General features: G+C 34.9%; 1 protein-coding gene, 1 long non-coding RNA gene and 1 pseudogene across 2 annotated transcripts; 1 reads left to right on the top strand and 2 right to left on the bottom strand.

Moving 5' to 3' along the window:
* Positions 1–6667: 6667 nt before the first annotated feature.
* On the bottom strand, positions 6668–8279 carry LOC107635780 (WAT1-related protein At3g18200-like; annotated as a pseudogene).
* An 885-nt stretch (positions 8280–9164) lies between these two features.
* On the top strand, positions 9165–12055 carry LOC148566466 (uncharacterized). Its single transcript, XR_015880604.1, has 2 exons — positions 9165–9676; positions 11418–12055. It is a non-coding gene; the product is annotated as an uncharacterized LOC148566466 (long non-coding RNA).
* Positions 12056–12687: 632 nt separating this feature from the next.
* On the bottom strand, positions 12688–17715 carry LOC110270820 (protein DETOXIFICATION 16-like). Its single transcript, XM_088484263.1, has 8 exons — positions 17464–17715; positions 16679–17223; positions 16478–16564; positions 16324–16380; positions 15859–16216; positions 15704–15790; positions 15537–15614; positions 12688–12846 (listed from the first exon to the last, which is right to left on the bottom strand). The coding sequence occupies exons 1-8, from the start codon at positions 17713–17715 to the stop codon at positions 12688–12690; spliced, it is 1623 nt and encodes a 540-aa protein (XP_088340389.1).
* Between the last annotated feature and the right edge of the window lie 1557 nt (positions 17716–19272).

The raw sequence follows: 19272 nt of genomic DNA, 5'->3' as shown, positions 1-19272 counted from the left end.
TTTCACTTTCTTTAGTAATCAGAAAATACGGTAAGGATGTATATATCTCATTAGAATGGCTTCTTACAAGAGGAAAGGAGAACTATTTTCGGAATCTACTTCTGAGTCAACTCTTGTAAAACTGGGCTAGGGTTACCAGTGATATTTGGTGTTGCCCTTTTTATTGATGAGGGGGTTGTCTACCCCTTTGATTGCTGCTGTGGGAATAGCAGGTCGGTACTCATGCAGAAACTTTAGATCAGTATTCTGCTGTAGTGATGTCATCCACTTGGATATGACAAGACTTTATTGAAAAAGCACCGGGAAGGTTTTTTCTATTGTCAGCCCTTCGATTGAATAGTTTTAGCAGTTGTGAATTGTGGACCCCTTGAGTGTGCTGACTGCCTCTTAGTTGCTGTTGTTCTCGGTTGGGTTTCTGAGTTCTGGACCCCTTGTTAATAGTTGCGTGGTAAGTTCTTTCTTTTTGCCGGCATGCTGTTTATAAAATTGAAAAAGGAACGGTAAACTTAACATTCATATATAGAGAACTCATCTATTTAGACTCAGGATTCATCTAAAGTGGGTTTTTAAATATTAAATAAATTACCATTTGTATTCATTAGAATTTAGAACGCTGACAAATATACTCACAAAAAATGAAAGTGGCTTTGTACCCATAAAAAGATAGATTTTTACTAAATTCCCAACTGCCCTCTATTCCTCAGCATCATCCCTTGGCCTAGCGATTCGACCCACCATTCTCCCTTCTCGATGTTTCCGCCTCTTCCTCATCAGCCTCGCTCTCCTCATCATCGTCAACATCAACAACCCCATCCTTATTAGGGTTTTTTGAATCTTTCAAATTCCCCAACCTTCCTCTGGTCCCATCTCTGCGGGTGCTGGAAGCATTGGTCTGTCTGAGATAAAAATGCCATCGTCGTGGTAGCCATTGCCGTTACCGTTTTCTGCTACATGCACCGGTTCGAAGGAAAACTGGGAGTAGCTTGGATCTGGATCGGAACCCGAAGATGTTCGGCGATGCAGCTGGAGGAGTGTGGTCGACGGTAGGTACATCTCCACCGGAGAAGCTGGAGTAGCCGCCGTAGCCGGAGAAGTTGTCTTCGTCGGTTTGGTTTTGGTGGTGATTGGAGTCGACACTGAAGGTATCAAAGGCAGACATGTCTTCTATCTCTATGCTGTTTTTGTTCTCTCTCTTCTATATAAAGATGGGTGCTTCGTTTGCTTAGCTTAATTGAATAATTGTATTCAGAGAAAGATGAAGAGGATTGTTTGAGAATTATTAGAATCAATTTAGATCAATTAGTATCGTCTATATTTACATAGTATATATGTACATTAATTGTAGGATTCTATGTCTTTATTACTTTGATTCATTTAGCACCTATAAATACCCCTTGTATATTGTACCTTTGCACACAACTCAATAATACACTTTTCATATTATTCTCTCAGTCTCTTGTTTCTAACATGGTATCAAGAGCTTAGGTCTTTTTTTTTTAATGAATATTAGTTCATAGCCCCTTTGTTTTTCCTTTTTGGCAGTGTTCTTTGGCCTCTTTTTTCGTTCTCTTTTCGACGCTTTGGTTCGTCACCCCGTAACCATCTTGTTCGTCTTATCGCCGTGATTCCAACGCAACGAGAACCGCCGCCATCCGCCGCCAGACGCGCCTCCACGCGCCGCCGAAAGACGCTGCTACGACCAGGTTGATCTTCATTCCAGATTCCACCCGTGCCTCTTTGCTCGCAAATTTCGATTTGTTTCCGATGCTTTGGTTCGTTACCTCCGGCATCATCGTGTTCTTCTCTCCGTCAACTTTCCAACGCCACCAAGATCGCCGCCAGAAGCCCCCGGACGCGCCGCCACTCGCCGCTGGAAGTTCGCTGTCCACCTCCATTGTTCCTCCTCCAGAAGCTTCAGCAGCCGTTAGATCTCAGCGCTGATCGGACATTCCTCCCACTGCCACGTGTCGGCCGAAGCTTCTTGTTTGACCCGCGCGACCCGGACCGACTTGACTTTGACCCGCGTCCAGCTCCTGCCAGCGTGTCTCTCCTGCTCCTCTCCGGTGCTGCCACGTGTCTTCACTTCTCTGACGTGGCGCTGACGTCACTACTAACGTGGCACTGACGTGGCGGACAAGTGGGTCCCTCCCTAAGGTTTTTTGGTGAGCTCTTTCCGATTCTGCACTCCGATTTCTCATTTTCTGCTCCGAAATTTCCGTTTTCTCTCCTCTCTTTGATCTTTGTGACTGCTACCATGGAAAAGTCAGATGTTTTTGCTGCCACCGACAGAAAGGGTAAATTCTGTCGAAACTGTAACCGTTCTGGGCATCTCTTCCCCGACTGTCCTTCTGTTGAATGTCGCACATACCACCAGAAAGGTCATCTTAGCTACCATTGTTCACAGCTGTTCTGCCGTTACTGCAAGCTCTCGGGACATTTAATTACTGCCTGTCCTACTTGCCCACCACGTCCTAGTCCACTCAACTCGTCTCATGTCTCTCTTTCTGATATTGCATCTCTTCTTCAGCATCTTCTCTCTGTTTCTGGTAATACTCCTGCTGCTTTTTCCACCTCTCCAGGTAATTCTAAATGGTACTTTGACTCGGGTTGTTTTAATCACATGTCTTCGTTGCGTAATATTTTCTCGTCCATGTCTACCACTACAAATGGACCGTCTGTTAGTACTGCAAATGGCTCCCTCTTGCACGCAACACACAAGGGTTCTATATTCCAGTCGACTCTTAATCTTCCTGATACTTATTATATTCCCAAATTAAAATTCAATCTTATTTCTGTTGGTCAAATTGTTGATCTGAATTTTGAAGTCACTTTTTCTGTTTCTGGTTGTCGTGTACAGGATCCTCGGACGGAACAAATCATCGGGACTGGACGTAAGGTCGGAAGGTTGTTTGAACTCGAGAATCTTCATATTCCTCCTGTACCAAATCTCTGTGCTGCTTCTTCTCCCTCTACCCTCCACTTATGGCATCAGCGTCTTGCCCACACCTCCCTAGGAAAACTGCGTCCTCTTGTCTCTCAGGGTGTTTTAGGTCAGGTTCCAAATGAATCTTTTGATTGCATTTCTTGACAAACTGCCAAACAACCCGCTTTATCTTTTCACAATAATTCATCTCTTGCTTGCTCTCCTTTTGATCTCATTCACTCTGATGTTTGGGGCCCCGCTCCCACTGCCTCTATGGGCGGAACTCGATACTTTGTCGTTTTCATTGATGATTATTCCTGTTTTACTTGGGTTTATTTGATGACTAATCGCCATGAGTTACCTCAGATCTATATCAACTTTGCTACTATGATTAAAACTCGGTTTTCCAAGGTCATTAAGGTTTTTCGACGTGATAATGCTATGGAATACCGTGATTCCAAACTCTTAGCCTTTCTTGCAGAACAGGGTACTTTGTCTGAGTTTTCTTGTCCTAGTATATCTCAACAAAATGGTAGAGCTGAACGCAAACACTGTCACATTCTTGACTCCGTCCGTGCAATGCTCCTTTCTTCGTGTCCTGAGCGTACTTGGGGTGAACCTGTTCTTACTGCTGTTCATGTTCTCAATAGACTCCCTTCTTCTGTTCTTGGTAATGTTACTTCCTTTGAGCGTCTTTATCATACCTCTCCAGATTATAGTTCTCTTCGAGTTTTCGGTTGTGTATGTTTTGTCGTTCTTCAGCCTCATGAACATAGTAAACTTGAACATCGGGCTCGTATGTGTTGTTTTCTTGGTTATGACACTGAACACAAGGGTTATCGTTGTTGGGATCCTCTCTCTAAACGTATTCGTATATCTCGTCATGTTGTCTTCTGGGAGCACCACATGTTTTCTCGATTCTCATCCTTTGAGTCGATTCCTACTACTCAGTCACCTTTGTTTACTAACCCCAATGTTGATCTTTTTTCTAGTGATGATTCTACATGTTCTATCTCCAGTGACCCTCCACAGCCTCCTGTTCCTCCGCCTTCTCCATCTCCTGATGATTCTAGACCGGACGATGATCCTGCTCCTACCGTCATGCCTCCTCCTCCCGCTCGTTCTTCTAGGGTAAGGATTCTACCTCCTCATCTTCTTGATTACCATTGCTTTTCTACTATTCTTCATCAACATGAACCTAAGACATTCAGAGAAGCCTCCTCAAACCCAAATTGGCAACAAGCAATGTAAGAAGAATTACAGGCACTTGAAAAAGCACACACTTGGGATCTGGTTGATCCTCCTTCTGATCAGGAAGTTGTGGGCAGTAGATGGGTATACAAGATCAAGACTCGCTCTGATGGCTCTATTGACCGTTATAAGGCCCGCTTGGTTGCTCAAGGTTGTACGCAAGAGTATGGTATTGATTATGAAGATACTTTTGCCCCTGTCGCTCGTCTTACGTCTGTTAGAGCTCTTCTTGCCATTGCCGCGGTTAAAAAATGGTCTCTCAGTCCAATGGATGTGAAGAATGCATTTCTTAATGGGGATTTGAAAAAGACAGTCTATATGAAACCACCTCCGGGATATCCTTATCCTTCTAATAAGGTTTATCTTCTTCGCAAGGCACTTTATGGACTTAAGCAAGCTCCTCGTGAATGGTTTGACAAGTTCAGCACTACCATATGCAGTCTTGGTTTTACTTCTAGCCCTCATGAGAATGCGCTCTTCATTCGTAAAAGCGAACGTGGAGTTGTTCTTCTACTTTTGTATGTTGATGACATGATAATTATTGGGGATGATGTTGATGGTATCTCTGATCTCAAGGCCTCACTTCACCATACCTTTGAGATGAAAGATCTTGATTCTCTAAGCTATTTTCTTGGTCTCGAGGTCATCTCCACCGATGATGGCATCTATCTCTCTCAGGCTAAGTATGCTTCAGATCTTCTTGCTCGCGCTGGGATTACAGATAGTCGCACTGAGTCTACTCCTCTTGAGCCTAATGTTCGATTTACCCCTATGGATGGCACTGTTTTGGATAATCCGACTCTCTATCGACAGTTAGTTGGCGGTCTCGTCTACTTGACTGTCACCCGACCAGACATCGCCTATCCGGTTCATATACTTAGCCAGTTCTTGTCAGCTCTTCGTACTACTCACTATGCGGCAATTCTACGCATTCTTCGCTACATCAAAGGCACTCTCTTTCATGGCCTTTATTTTTCTGCCCATTCCTCTTTGTCTCTTCAGGCTTACTCCGATGCTGATTGGGCTGGTGATCCCACTGATCGTCGTTCTACTACTGGTTACTGTTTGTTTCTTGGCGACACTCTCATTTCTTGGCGTGCTAAGAAGCAAACGTTCACTGCTCGCTCAAGCACAGAAGCTGAGTACCGTGTCCTCGCTGACACCACTGCTGAAGTTGTCTCGGTTCGTTGGCTTCTCGAAGATTTGGGTGCTCATCATCGTCCCCTACTGATGTTTTTTGTGATAACCGCTGTGCTATTCAGATTGCCCATAATGATGTGTTTCATGAATGCACCAAACACATTGAGATTGATTGTCACTTTGTTCGGCAACGTATCCTTATTGATGCTAATCGTCTCATTGCTGTTGGAACACTAGATCAGACTACTGATATCTTCACGAAGGCTCATCACCCGACTCGTTTCCGGACTTTGTTATCCAAACTCAAGTTGGTATCCTTAGCTCCCACTTGAGTTTGAGGGGGATGTTAGAGAATAATTAGAATCAATTTAGATCAATTAGTATCGTCTATATTTACATAGTATATCTGTACATTAATTGTAGGATTCTATGTCTTTATTACTTTGATTCATTTAGCACCTATAAATACCCCTTGTATATTGTACCTTTGCACACAACTCAATAATACACTTTTCATATTATTCTTTCAGTCTCTTGTTTCTAACAAGGATAATGAATTTGGGGAAGAGATAGATGAAGATGAGGGGGCAATGATGAAGACGTTGTTGAGGTGCATGAGATTGAAGACAACGATAACGAACGAAGATGGGGTTGAGTATAATGGCAGTGGAGGTGGTGGTGATGTTGATAGCGACAGTGATGGTGGTAGTAATGGACGAGAGCGGTGATAGGAACCTAGAGTTTAGAATTGGGGGAGAGAAGATGAGAAATAAAATTAGAAATTAAAATTAGATTAAATTTAGAGGATAAATTGAAAATTTTAAATAATTTTTTAGGATTTGGATATATTTGTCCGTAAAAATTTATCTTAGCCACTATGATAAAGTTACTTTCGTTTTTTTTTTTTTGATAAATTTGTCAGTTTTTTAAACTTTTATATAAATGATAATTTATTTTTAAATATTCATAATGACTGTGACCTTTCATAATTAAATTCAGATGTACATGTCAGTGGGTAAAGCAAAAGCACATGGATTCTAACGGACAGTTTTATCTTTCGCTTAAACTAACGTCAGCCAGGCCTTATGCCTCGAGTCCTTGACTCGAAATATCTAGTACGATATGATTTACTAGGTGAAAATAAGCATAAAGATACATTAATGAAAAATAACTGAATCTTGCACAAGTTGCAATGCTGCAAAGAGCTGGACTATTTCAGTGGTTGTGTTGTGCCGATACTACACCAGAAACTGGATGCCATGGTATGCATGATTGCATGTATTTGTCAATGTCAATGGATCGAGATGTCAACGTATGCCTTTAGGTGCTGCATCAGCATGTTTATTCTCTTCCTCATCGTTGAGCAAGGCTTATTGCGCCGACAATCCTGTAAAAAAGAGAGAAAAAGAGAGGGGGGGGGGTTCAAATTACGGAATTATGCCATTTTAAAAACTGATTGAAGAAATCTTATATTCAGGGTTAATAAATTGTTCTACATAGTACATACCCTCCAGAGTATAACTGATCACCAAGAATGAGGGCTGCAATTATAGCAACTAAAAAGGTTTGCAATGGCTGAAAGACAGCAACACATACAGCGCCACCCTTTTGAATACACCATGTTTGCAGAGATATGACAACCTCAGACGATACAATTCCCTGGAATCATCAACACATAAATGAATTCAGTTGACTTACACCAAGTTGCATGATTTGAGGTTAGATAAGAATGAATCACATTCCCGTGACATTTTCAATTAAGATTATCAACATCCGAACTATATTTCATTGATGAAGTGAAGAGTATTACAGCATATAGGATGGTAAGAAGCTCTTCTGTTGATATTATCTTCCAACGTTCCATATGAGTTTCTAAAAAGGCTTCTATAATCAAGAACTGAACTAATCCAAAGAAGAATGTAAAGGAAGTGAGTGATAGTTTTGCTGGATACTTCTTCACCACAGGAGCCTGAAAAAAGGGTTTAGCCACTTTGGTTAACATAGAAAACAATTAAGCAAATAGAGTCAGTGCAACATTATTAAGAATGAAGCCAGGCGTTCACTAATTTGCAGTTTCATGCATGCAACTCATGATCAATAATGATTATGACGAAGACACCTGAAAAACCATCCGAGCAGCCCAAGACAAACAATGTCCAAGTAAAGTATACGCAACTCCATGTCCAGTTCTGAACTTTGATTGATGACTGATGTATGTAGCTATCTTCTTGCATCTGAGGTGTCTGCAGGTGGAGAAGAGGAGGACCTTTGTATAGAGTGATCACAGTTGCACCTCCAACACTTGCAATGGTTCCTAGAATTTTTGCCAATCCGTCTATTCTTGCAATGTTGACTTCCTCAAGTCTATAAAAAACTTGTGAATAGATCAGATGACAAAAATGTTCAAACTCAAAAGATGTGAAATGAAATACCCTAGAGCTGAGGCCATGACAAAAGTGATTGCAGGAACTGAGTTCTGCATTGCAGAAGCTAAAGTTGGAGAAGCATAATATAATCCCAACAAGTAAAACCCTTGGTTTGCAGTGATGCTAGCACAGCCAATGAAAAATAATGTTAGAAGAATAAAACGGAAACAAATAACTCGAAAATTGCAGGTTTTTTTTTTTTTTTTATTGCTTACCCTAGCAATGCTAATAGGAAGAACTGAAACAGCAAAGAAAAAGCAAGGGGTGGTCTTTCGTTCCTGTTCATTGTTTCATGTTAAAATTTTGCCAACATAAAAAGTGACAGACACTATAGGAAACTATAAAATATGCATGTTTAATCATGAAACTTACTTCTCTAAGAAATAAGCAAGTAGACTCAACAAAAGAAGGGCAATTATATTTCGATAAACAGGGTAAACAACTTTACTGACACCAATATTAAGTGCAAGTCTAGAGACAATGTGGTATCCTGTAAAACAAAATTGAAGGGCCATTAATGCCACAAGAAGCTTCACTTTTTTTTGTCATAACACTTTCCATCCTGTGTTCTTGTTCTAGCAACTTAGACTTGGGTATGGAGATAAAGGAAATACTTAGAGAGACGTGCTTATATAGAGAGGGAACAATCTGAAGGAACATTCAAAATTGTTCATTTTGTATAAAGTGATTATCGGCAGCTACCGATATTATTACAAAGGCATATAAGCGTTTAAAATATATCCTAAGTTATCTCTAGACTACAAAATCTTATATATATAATTTCTTGTGCTTGTTGACTTTTAATGTAATATTTTAGGGAGACAAATTGAAGGTGGATCACGTTAGCCAGGTAGTTAGAGAGTGGCCAACCTCTGGTTTGCATGACCATGTTCCCACCATCTCCTTTGTAATAATTTTAGTGACATTATTATTTGTATTGATTTTCTATCATCGTCTAGTAATTTCTTCAATTTTACTATGAATTCAATTAACCGTAGGATTTGGCATGCAATTTAATAACAATAATACGAAATTGTTCTGTTCTTAAAAGATAATATATTTTATTGGTTTTCAAAGAAAATCGATACGATAGTAGTATAGTATTTTAACATTTTAGTTGCATGTAAAATGGAATAGGCTACCGCTTCAATAAAGATATTAAAAATATCTTTTTTTCTAAAGACGTATGTATGTTATGTTATTATTGAACGAATTATTAAATTAGTCAATAAATTAATTTTAATAAATAAAAAAAAAACCAATTTATTATAATTATCTGATCCGATTGATTTACATCATGAGAATTGAATTATATTTAAATTTTTTTTTATCAAAATAATAAATATATTCCTAATTTTTTATTTTACACACATTTAAATTCATAAAAATTTAACATTATAATTAAGTTCCTACAAAAAATTTCTAGACTTTTGTTCTAGCCAAACCCAAGCAAGCCAAGCCCAATCTCCATGTCTCACCAATAGCTGAATCTGTCCCAAAAGAGCCCTAGCCCTTAGCGTCCCCTTCGTCTCCCTTTCCCACTGAACTTCGAGCTCTCTCACCTCCCTGCTCATCAGCTCTCGCGATCTCAAGCTTTCTCCCTCTCTCGTCGCTGGTCTCGCACTCAAGGTTCTCGTCGCTCTCCATGTCGCCATTCGTCACCATCTCGCACTCAGTCTCGCTCGCACGCCTTTCCTGAGCTCGTTGTCGCCGGCGGCAGAAGCAGCTAGTCCCGGGACTAGTCGTCGTCATCGCTCCATTTATCCTCACCGTCTCGCACTTAGTCGTGCGCCTTCTCGCGCTCGTCGTTGCCAGCGGCCGAAGTAGCCGGTCCCGAGGTTGGACGTCGTTGTCGTCTTGTTACTTTGAATCTCGCCGTCAGCTTCCTCCCTGCCCTCAGATTCCTTCGCCCAACCAGAGGCTGGTCCTCGATTTGGTGATTTCCAATAAATTCCTTTGTTCTTTTTTTTTTTTCCAGTTTTGTTGCCCTATTCATCACTGCACTTTGATTTTAATTTGTTGCTGAAAATATCACTGAACTAGTTCTTATTTTTGCTGAAAATCATCATTGTCGTGAATTTGTTACTATTTATCACCACCGAACCTTGAATAATTTGTTGAGCTAATTTCTTTGTTGCTTAAAATCATCAAATTTTGTACTGATTATCATCAATGAAGCTTGAATTTGTTGTTGTTTTGCTCAAATAATTACTTTGCTAAATGTTTTTGTTGCTGGAAATGTGAGTTGAATTTATTAGTGATTGAACCTTGAATTTGTTGTTGTCTTGCTGAATAATCACTTAGTACATGAAAATGAATGTTAAAGGGAGATCGTTGCTAGAAATTATTATTTCTCCTTTTTTTTTTTTTGAAGATTTACTGTGTAATATCATGCTTAGTTATGCTTAGAGCAGGACAGATTTGTATGGTTGTTCATTTTTTTTCCGATGATTTGCTGTTTGTTACATATCTTTGGTTGCTACAAACATTAGCTAAATACATATGATTCATTGGTTAAAACATTTTCTTATTTTTTCTAAGCTTCTTCTAGTCTTTAAAACGATTGTTTACACTTTTTTAGTCTATGTTTGCATTCCATTGATGTCCTGAAAGCACACTATATTTTAGGGGTGTGCATGGACCGGGTGAAACCGGGTTTGATGTGACCCAGACCCGACCCGAAATATATACCGGGCCTATTTGTTAGACCCGAACCCGACCCTAGACCCGATGAAACCTATACACTTTCGGGCCACGATTATACCGGGTAAAAATCGGGTGAAAACCGGGCCGTTAACATTATATTACCTTGATACCTTCTTGTAAGTTAACATGTAAAAATATCCAAATTTCTAAGACTCCAACCATTATTTGACATGGTAAAATTCACTTAGAAAAATATAATAAGAACTAACTCTTCTCTAAAATTAAAGTATAACCATAATCAATACTAATATTGCCTAATAACACCAAATATTTAAATCAATACAAATAACACAAGATTATGCATTAGTCTAAAGTCTTATGCATTTTAAACATAAAACATTAACTTATAGTCTTATATATAATGACTAATAACACAAAATATTAAGGTTTACAATACTTAAATTTCACATAATAATAGCCATCATCCATCACTAATAACACAAAATATTAATTGTGTATGATGACCGGGCCACCGGGCCGATTTCGGGTGACCCGAGCTATGGCCCGGACCCGACCCGAAATAATGACCGGGTCTACTTTTGAGACCCATACCCGACCCTAGACCCGATGAAATCACATCAAATTAGCCCCTAAAGTGTTCGGGACCGGGCCGGGTCTTCGGGCCAGGCCGGGCCATGCACACCCCTACTATATTTTATAGCAAAATTCCTAGGTGAGGTACCTCTTTGACTGCATGACTTTTAAAATAGTGGTGGAGTGGTAGAAATTATATTCATCTATACTTGGCAAAGTTGGCAGGGAAGGTCCACTAGTTAGAAAATGAAATAACTTGCATTATGAATTTACATAAATGGCTTTTTCATTCTAGCTTATATGATTACCATGAATGGAGCTTGTTAAATTTGAGGGTGATCGGCCTTCTTGTTCGTAGACTTTGTTATTATGACATTTCAAACTATAGGATTTGCCCAAGTAATTCTAACACTTCTGTGATGTTTGTATTTATTCAGAATTCAAGGCCTGTTATTCCTTCCGATTGCCCACCTGCAATGGGCGCTTTAATCGAGCAATGTTGGTCCGTGCATCCAGACAAGAGGCCTGAGTTCTGGCAGGTTGTTGAGGTGTTAGAACAATTCGAATCATCACTTGCATTGGACGGAACCTTGACTCTGGTGCAAAACCCTTTGTACCAGGATCATAAGAAAGGGCTTCTTCATTGGATTCAAAAGTTTAGTCCTTCTCATCAAAATAGTGGTCCAGCACTTAAACCTAGATTCTCAATTTCTCATGAATCTTCTGAGTAGCCTGGCTTTTGTAGTAGTGATAGCACCCCAGGTCCATTGTAATTAAAAAATGGTAAGTTTGGAGTGTAGAAAAGGACAAGAAGAAAAAGGAGAAAAGAAAAGAAAGTTTTTTTTTATCTTTTTTTTTTTTAAAATGCTCTGGTTATAGTAATCTTTATGAAATTCTTATGGAGGGTAAATTGGTTTGTGTATATTGAGGCGAAAGCGTGTTTATTTGTCCTATTGTGCATACACACTAATTATATTGAAGCTATGACAATGGGTTAGGAGCAGTCTTTTTTTTACCACAGTTTTCTGTTTTTGTTTGTTGTTAATACAGTTATAAAGTACTCATATTTCTGTTATTTCCTTAAAGTCTAATATCTCCAGCTATATATTATTTTAGTCATTTATTTTTAAGGAAACTTACTGATGCAAAGTCGACAAAGATTAGTTACTTTGTCCTTATTCTGTTCCACCATGCAATTGAATTTGAGGTGCTATTTCAGCATGGCTGAACGAATAAAATTGAATTGGACAATGTTGTGATGCATACAATAAAATTTGGTATATATATTTGAATTATGTGATAAATATTATTTGAAGATTGTTTAAATTTATATAATTAGATGACTTTTAGTGTAATTTATCAGTTTTAGTCAAGTGCACTTAACTTTATAAATGCTTTAAGACTTGAAAGCCGAATTTATTATACATTTCAATTCAATCATGTGCCTAGCACAGCTAGCAAAATTCAATTGCAACTTGAAGAGAAGTTGCAAGTGACGAGAGCAAAAAATGAGATCCATGAGGTTGATGAAAAAGACAAGAGAGCCATAGGTTTCGCATTGATGATTAGTATATATTTTTTAGGGTGTTAAAGTGAATTATGAGATATTTGATATTTTTGTTCTTCTCTAGCTGAGCAATATGAGTATTCAGAGTAACTTAATATTGCATAAAATAATTAAATTCTATGAATCTATAGGAGATGATTTTACGTGATTTTGCTAAATTCAATTGGATCAGTTGGACTAGATTTAATGCATTTCTGTATAACATGATTCCCATTTTGATCTCGTGCATATCTCATGACATGTCCATCTAGCTCACGAACAAGCTGAGCTTTTTGTTCAAGTTCAATGACCTCAAGTGCCTGCATGGGAGTAAATCAAAATAAAAACGTGGCAATACTATTAAATTTGGAATAGGGACAAGGTTAAAAACATGTTCAAAGCTTGATAGTAGCCATTATATTTCAAAATTCTTATATAACTTTTAAGGTAAATAAAACTAGTTACCAGGACAACCAAGTAACAAAATTGTGGCTTAAGCACTTAGTGCAACAATGGAGTTTTCTATAGTCTAAAATAAATGAAAGTATAATATGCTTATTATGCACAATCCTTACCATGTCCAACAAAATTGTTTTACAAAATTTATCTTGTTTTGCCTCCTTTCATTCAAGTGAAAATGATTCTTTATAACTTAACCGTTTTGATGTGTTATAAATTTTAATAAAACAATTGAAAAACAGATAATGCTGAAACAGACATATTTTTTTCAACCCTCCGATATAAAATACAGGGTAACAAGAAAAAAAAAAAAGAAGATTTAATTAAAAATGTGGCCTTTTTATCCACATGACTAAATTAATACATACTAATGCCATAAAACTACAAGAATCAATATAAATTACATACCTTTTGCATACCTTATTGTGTTGCAACAAAGAACTCTTCATAAACTCTATTATTTGAGACTGAAAAACATATAAATTAGTCCATGGAAGGAGAATACGAGAATAACCCGTGTCTCACATATTTTTAAGCATGTATTGTGGTTATTCACGATATTTTTATTTTGGGTAAAGTATATTTTTTGTTTTAAAATTTGACAAAAATTTTAAAAATACTCTTAAATTTTATTTTATTTCAATTTTGTCTTAAAAGTTTTTGATTTGCATCAAATATACCCCTAACGATTCATTTTTAAAAAAATTTAAGGTCAATTTAACAATTTCATAAGAACAACCGTCAACACAAGCAAATCAAGCATAATTTTCATATATTATTGTTAGATTGATCTTAAATATTTTAAAAATTAAGCTGTCGAAGGTATATTTAATACAAATAAAAAATTTTTGGAACAAAATTAAAACAAAATAAAACTTAATATTTTTAAAACTTTTATTAAACTTCACAAAAAATATATTTTATCTTTTTTTTAATGCATATCTCTTTGACACATAAGACTATACTTTTCAAATTTGGATCAATTTAAAAGATAAAAATGGATATAGTTTATGAGTTGATAGGACACATGTTGAAGTTATAGTTAAAAAAATTATTATATATAGAAAATTGTGTAAGTTTGATTTCCAATACAATTGATGTGCTTCAATTAAAATAGAATATTTAAAAAATTTTACTAATAATAATCTTAACTTATGTCATAAAAACACGTATTAGTTAAATTTATAATTTATTATTATTTAAATTATATTGATTTAATTTTTATTTTTAAATTTAATCCAATTTTAAATTTTACATTTCAAAATATTTTAAATATCTCGCCCAAATTTTAATACATATATTTAAATAGTATTCCAAAATGTTAATCAATGATAAAATATAAACGAGATTCAGTCACCAAAAAAAAAAAAAAAACGAGATAAAATCTAAATTTTTGAATTTAAATAATAACTCATTCAAATTTAAAAAATGTGAATTTATTCGCGTAATCAATTACTACTCAATGTTTTGTAATCAATAACTATTCAACGTAAATTATTCAATGTGAATTACTCAACGTGCCATGTTTTTTCCTTTTTCCTTCTTTTTTTTCCTATGTACACGAAAAAAATTAAATAAAAAATGTTAGAATAATATAAAACGATCTAATTCATATTCTAATAATTTTAGCCGAATAATTAGAATGAAAAATAAATTTAAATTGATAGAAAGCATAATCGTGAGTAAATGAAATACATGTAAAGATTTTTATAATTTATAGGTTAAAATATATTAATAAATATCTCATTTTTTACGCAAACAAAATAAATAATAAAAAATATTATTTTTATAAACATATCTATATATATAAATATTATATTTATTTTATTTATTTAAATAAAAAATTCTAAATTAAAATGATCGAATGCGATTTATACTTATTTTTTTATTTATTTAAAAAAAAAACGATTTCCCTAAAGATAAAACAGAAAGATGAGATTTTAAGTAAGAAAAATTTAAATTTTTAAAATTTTGAATTTTTATTTTAGAGAATAAAATGTAATTTTTTATTATTGAATATTTTTTTATATTTTTTTTAATTCTATTTATAAAATAAATAATAAAAAATTATACTTTATTTTTTAAAATAAAATTCAAAATATAGAAGACAAATCCAGGTAAGAAACCCTCTCCATATGCTTACGTTGCCTGTATTCCTAACGGACTTTACTCAATTGCCACTCATTCAGAACGATATAACCAGAGTCAACAAACATTATCCCCATCAAATGTCTATTCCTTATTGATCTAACAATATTAGCCACCTTGGCCACCGATAAATTTTGACCACCATAGAAAACACCTAATAATATAAAAGTTGCTGAAAAATTTGTTATTAAAAAAACGGTGCTAAACTTTCTATAGCATAGCTATCAATAAGATGAAGATTATAAAATTAATTTTAAATTTTAAAATTAAAAAACAAATCACATAAATAAATTAAATAAAAACTAACATTATACAAATATTCTAAAATAAATTGACTTACATATATATTCTAAAATAATTCTATTTAGATTGAATCAATTAAGATTTAATTCAGCTAGATTACATTTGATGTTACTGAATTATTAACTCTTTCCATACTTATCTCTCCTGAATTATTAATTCTTTCCATAGTTATGCTTGCCTAAAAAAACAAATATAACCATATCAGTTACTAATAAGCAAAACTAAAAATTCAAAGAAAAAAGCAAAAAGAAAAAAAAAAGTTAACACCTCCTTCTCCCAATCAATGCTAAGAATTATGATCATGAGACTAAGTACTTGAACAATAATGGCACATATGATTCCAAGCCAGAGTCCCTGCACAATACCTAAATAATTAAGACACTCCACAAATAATAATAGATTTCAGTTTAGTATTTCCATACCTTTGTTTCAAGATGTAAAACAAAAGCTAATACAATAGCGGACGGAACTCCAACTACGTAATATGACCCTAAGTTAATAAAAGCACCCATTTTTTGCCGTCGACATCCTCTAACAATTCCTGAGAAAACACCCTGCAGCCCGTCCAAGAAATTGGATGCTGCAAGAATTGGCAGCATGAGTCTCACGTGTCTAACCACTTGTACGTCATTACTGTAAACATGGCCCCAAACATTGCGTAACATTATCATCAGTGTAGCAACCAAAATACCCTCAATAATGGTTGCTACTAACACTACACGCACGGCCAAACGTGCAGACCAAGGATTACCAGCTCCAAGCTCGTTAGATACACGAGTGCTGCAACGCAAACAAACAATTATGTAATTGCAATTGTTTACTTCATTTCAACATTTGTTGTCACAGAATTCTAAATGTTCATAAGCACGCAGTAGTAATTAAGTTACCTTATAGCTCCACTTAATCCCAACGGAATCATCCAAATAGTTGATGCTGTATTCACACTGAAATTTCCAACATTAATTATTATTAGATCGTTGCAAATAATAATATCCACAGTAACATGTAAAGTGCTGATAGTTAAGAATTGTGAGAACTAACCAAATAGAAAGCACTGATGTTTGCAACTTTGGATTTGGAAGACGACCAGATAGGAGAACCATCAATTCAAACGACCACAGTTCCAAGCTGTTCAGCACAACGAAAACCATACAAAAACTCATTAGTAGAGGATCTCGACTCATTAGTTGAAGATCTCGAACAATGTAACTGTGAGGAAAGCAACGGTTAGTAGAAATTTACCAAACCATAACAGAAGAAAGAATAGCAAGTTTCAAAAAAGAAGGAATGTTATGGAATGCCTCTAATGAAAACCCGGTCCAAGTTTCCGAACATCTTGGAGAAAACTTTATGTACAACGCAAGTATCAACACATTCACCCAATACGATATACAATTTGATAAGGCAGCTCCAGTACTCCCTAAGCCAGCTTTGAACACTAACGCCCAACACAAAGCAGCATGCAGTGCAGTAGCTACTCCAGAGCTGAGCATCATTGGAACTCCAATGTTCTGTGTCTGTAGAAATCTAGTTTGACATTGAAGAACACTAGAAGCAAAAAGGTACGGAATGATTAATTGAGCATATCTTCCTGCTTCTGTGGAGATTTCATGATCTTGGCCAAATAAAATCAATATGGATTTTGTGTTTGCCCAAACAATAGAGATGGGTACACAAATAATGGTAAGAACAAGCATGGCTCTCTGAGCGTGTATGCCTAACATGTGATGTTGTCCGGCTCCATATGATTGGCCACACAAAGTTTCCAATGCACTTGCAATTCCCATCTGTCATTATATGAAACCAACAAAGAGTAGTTGAACACAAAGTTAGTCGATTCAATAGGAATCGTTGGCAATAAATTAATCGCTTCGGTTTCCATGCCATGAAGGGGTGTAACCAGGTTTGATTGGTGTTGAAATATTTTTTAACAAATTATTTATCAAATCCAAATTATAAACGAAAAAAAAATTGATTGGTAAAACTGTAAAAAAATTGTTAAAGAGATTAATGTAAAAAGAACTAACCACTAAACCAATGCCAGTGACAGAAGTAAAGGAAGTGGCCATGGAAACGCCGGAGAGAGTCAACACGCTTACGTGACCAACGAACATTATTGAAATAAGTTCAATAGCAAAATTAAGAAAATGCACTATAATTAAAGGTCCTGCCAAATATATTTGCTTTTTTACTTCTTTAATCACTGTCCTTAACTTATTTTGACCGGACACTTGAGATTCAACAGGGACACGGGTATTATTCTCGTGTTCTTCCTCCATGGACTAAGGCTTGGTTTGGTAAAATTTTTTGAAGAAGTGCTTGTGTTTTTTAAAAGCTCAAGCTCCTCATTTTATATTTGATAAATAAAAAAGATTATGTGATTATACTGGCAGCTTTTAAAAGATTCGAATACTTTTGAAAGTACCTAAAATAACTTCATGTTAACTAATTTTTAAATTTATTACTTGTATTTATATTTATTATAATATTTTTAAATTTTAAAAACTATTTTATTAAACGTAATTGTTGTTAGTTATATTTATTGAAAGTTATTTTTAATTTAATTTAGTAAATATAAATATTATAATTTTTAAAAAATTATCTTTTAAAAGTTAATCTTTATAAATTACTTTTAAAAAATAAAAATTTTACCAAATTAAGTTTAATTTTTACATAAGTTATGGAGTCAAGAAGTTTACGAAAGGTTTATGAAAAATTTATAAAAAAGAATAAGCCAGTTTCAAATGATAGACCTTATGAAGAGTTCCGTTGCAACACAATAAGTTGGGTTTATATTTATATATAGAATAGAAGTAGAAAAATATATGTATTATATAACATACATGAATAAAGATGTGCAATTAAATCATGCACAAGTTATAGGTCAAAAAATAGAGTAGAAGTAGGAGGATAGGTATAATGTATATTGTATAGAAAGTTTTCAGAATATTAATGTTTCATTAATCTTTACCATTGATTTTAATTTTTTTTGGGTGACTTACCATTGATTTTAATTAATATATTATATATAATTTATAATTGATATCAACAATTAAAATGATTAGAACATCAATATATCTACATTTAAAATTTATCCTCTTATATATTATATAAATAAAAGAAAGGGTAAAGTATATTTTTTGTCTCTGAAGTTTGACAAAAATTTTAAAAATACCCCTAAGTTTTATTTTGTTTCAATTTTGTCCTAAAAGTTTTCGATTTACATCAAATATACCATTGACGGCTAATTTTTTCAAAAAATTTAAGACCAATTCAACAACAATTTCATAAGAAGAACCCTCAACATAAGCAAATCAAGCATAATTTTCATGCATTATTGTTAGATTGGTCTTAAATTTTTTGAAAATTTACCCGTCGAGAGTATATTTGATGCAAATCGAAAACTTTTGGGACAAAATTGAAACAAAATAAAACTTAAGGGTATTTTTGAAACTTTTACCAAACTTCAGGGATAAAAAGTATACTTTACCCAATGAAAAGTAGTATATTATGCGTGTTACATCAATAAAGGAACGGTGGTTTAAGTAATTTTTAGATTTTAAATACTAATTTAGTAATTTAAGAAAAGTAATATATTATGCAGGTTTTTATATTTAAATTAAATAAATAAACTATTTTTAAAATATCTAAGATGTAGACAATTTATCATTTAAAAAATACGTGCATTTTACGTATATTATTGTATCGATTTAACTACAATATTAGATAATTCTATTATTATACTCATAATTAAATATTCGATTTGAACAAAAAATAATGATTTAATTTTTTTAAATTAAAAAACTATTTAACTACAATATTAGATAATCGTATTA

This window comes from Arachis ipaensis, chromosome B4, assembly GCF_059453495.1.
Source record: "Arachis ipaensis isolate K30076 ecotype BB chromosome B4, ASM5945349v1, whole genome shotgun sequence".
In the NCBI taxonomy this organism is placed as follows: Eukaryota; Viridiplantae; Streptophyta; class Magnoliopsida; order Fabales; family Fabaceae; genus Arachis; species Arachis ipaensis.
Note: the sequence above shows the minus strand (reverse complement) of the source record. Positions and strands in the feature narration are given on the sequence as shown.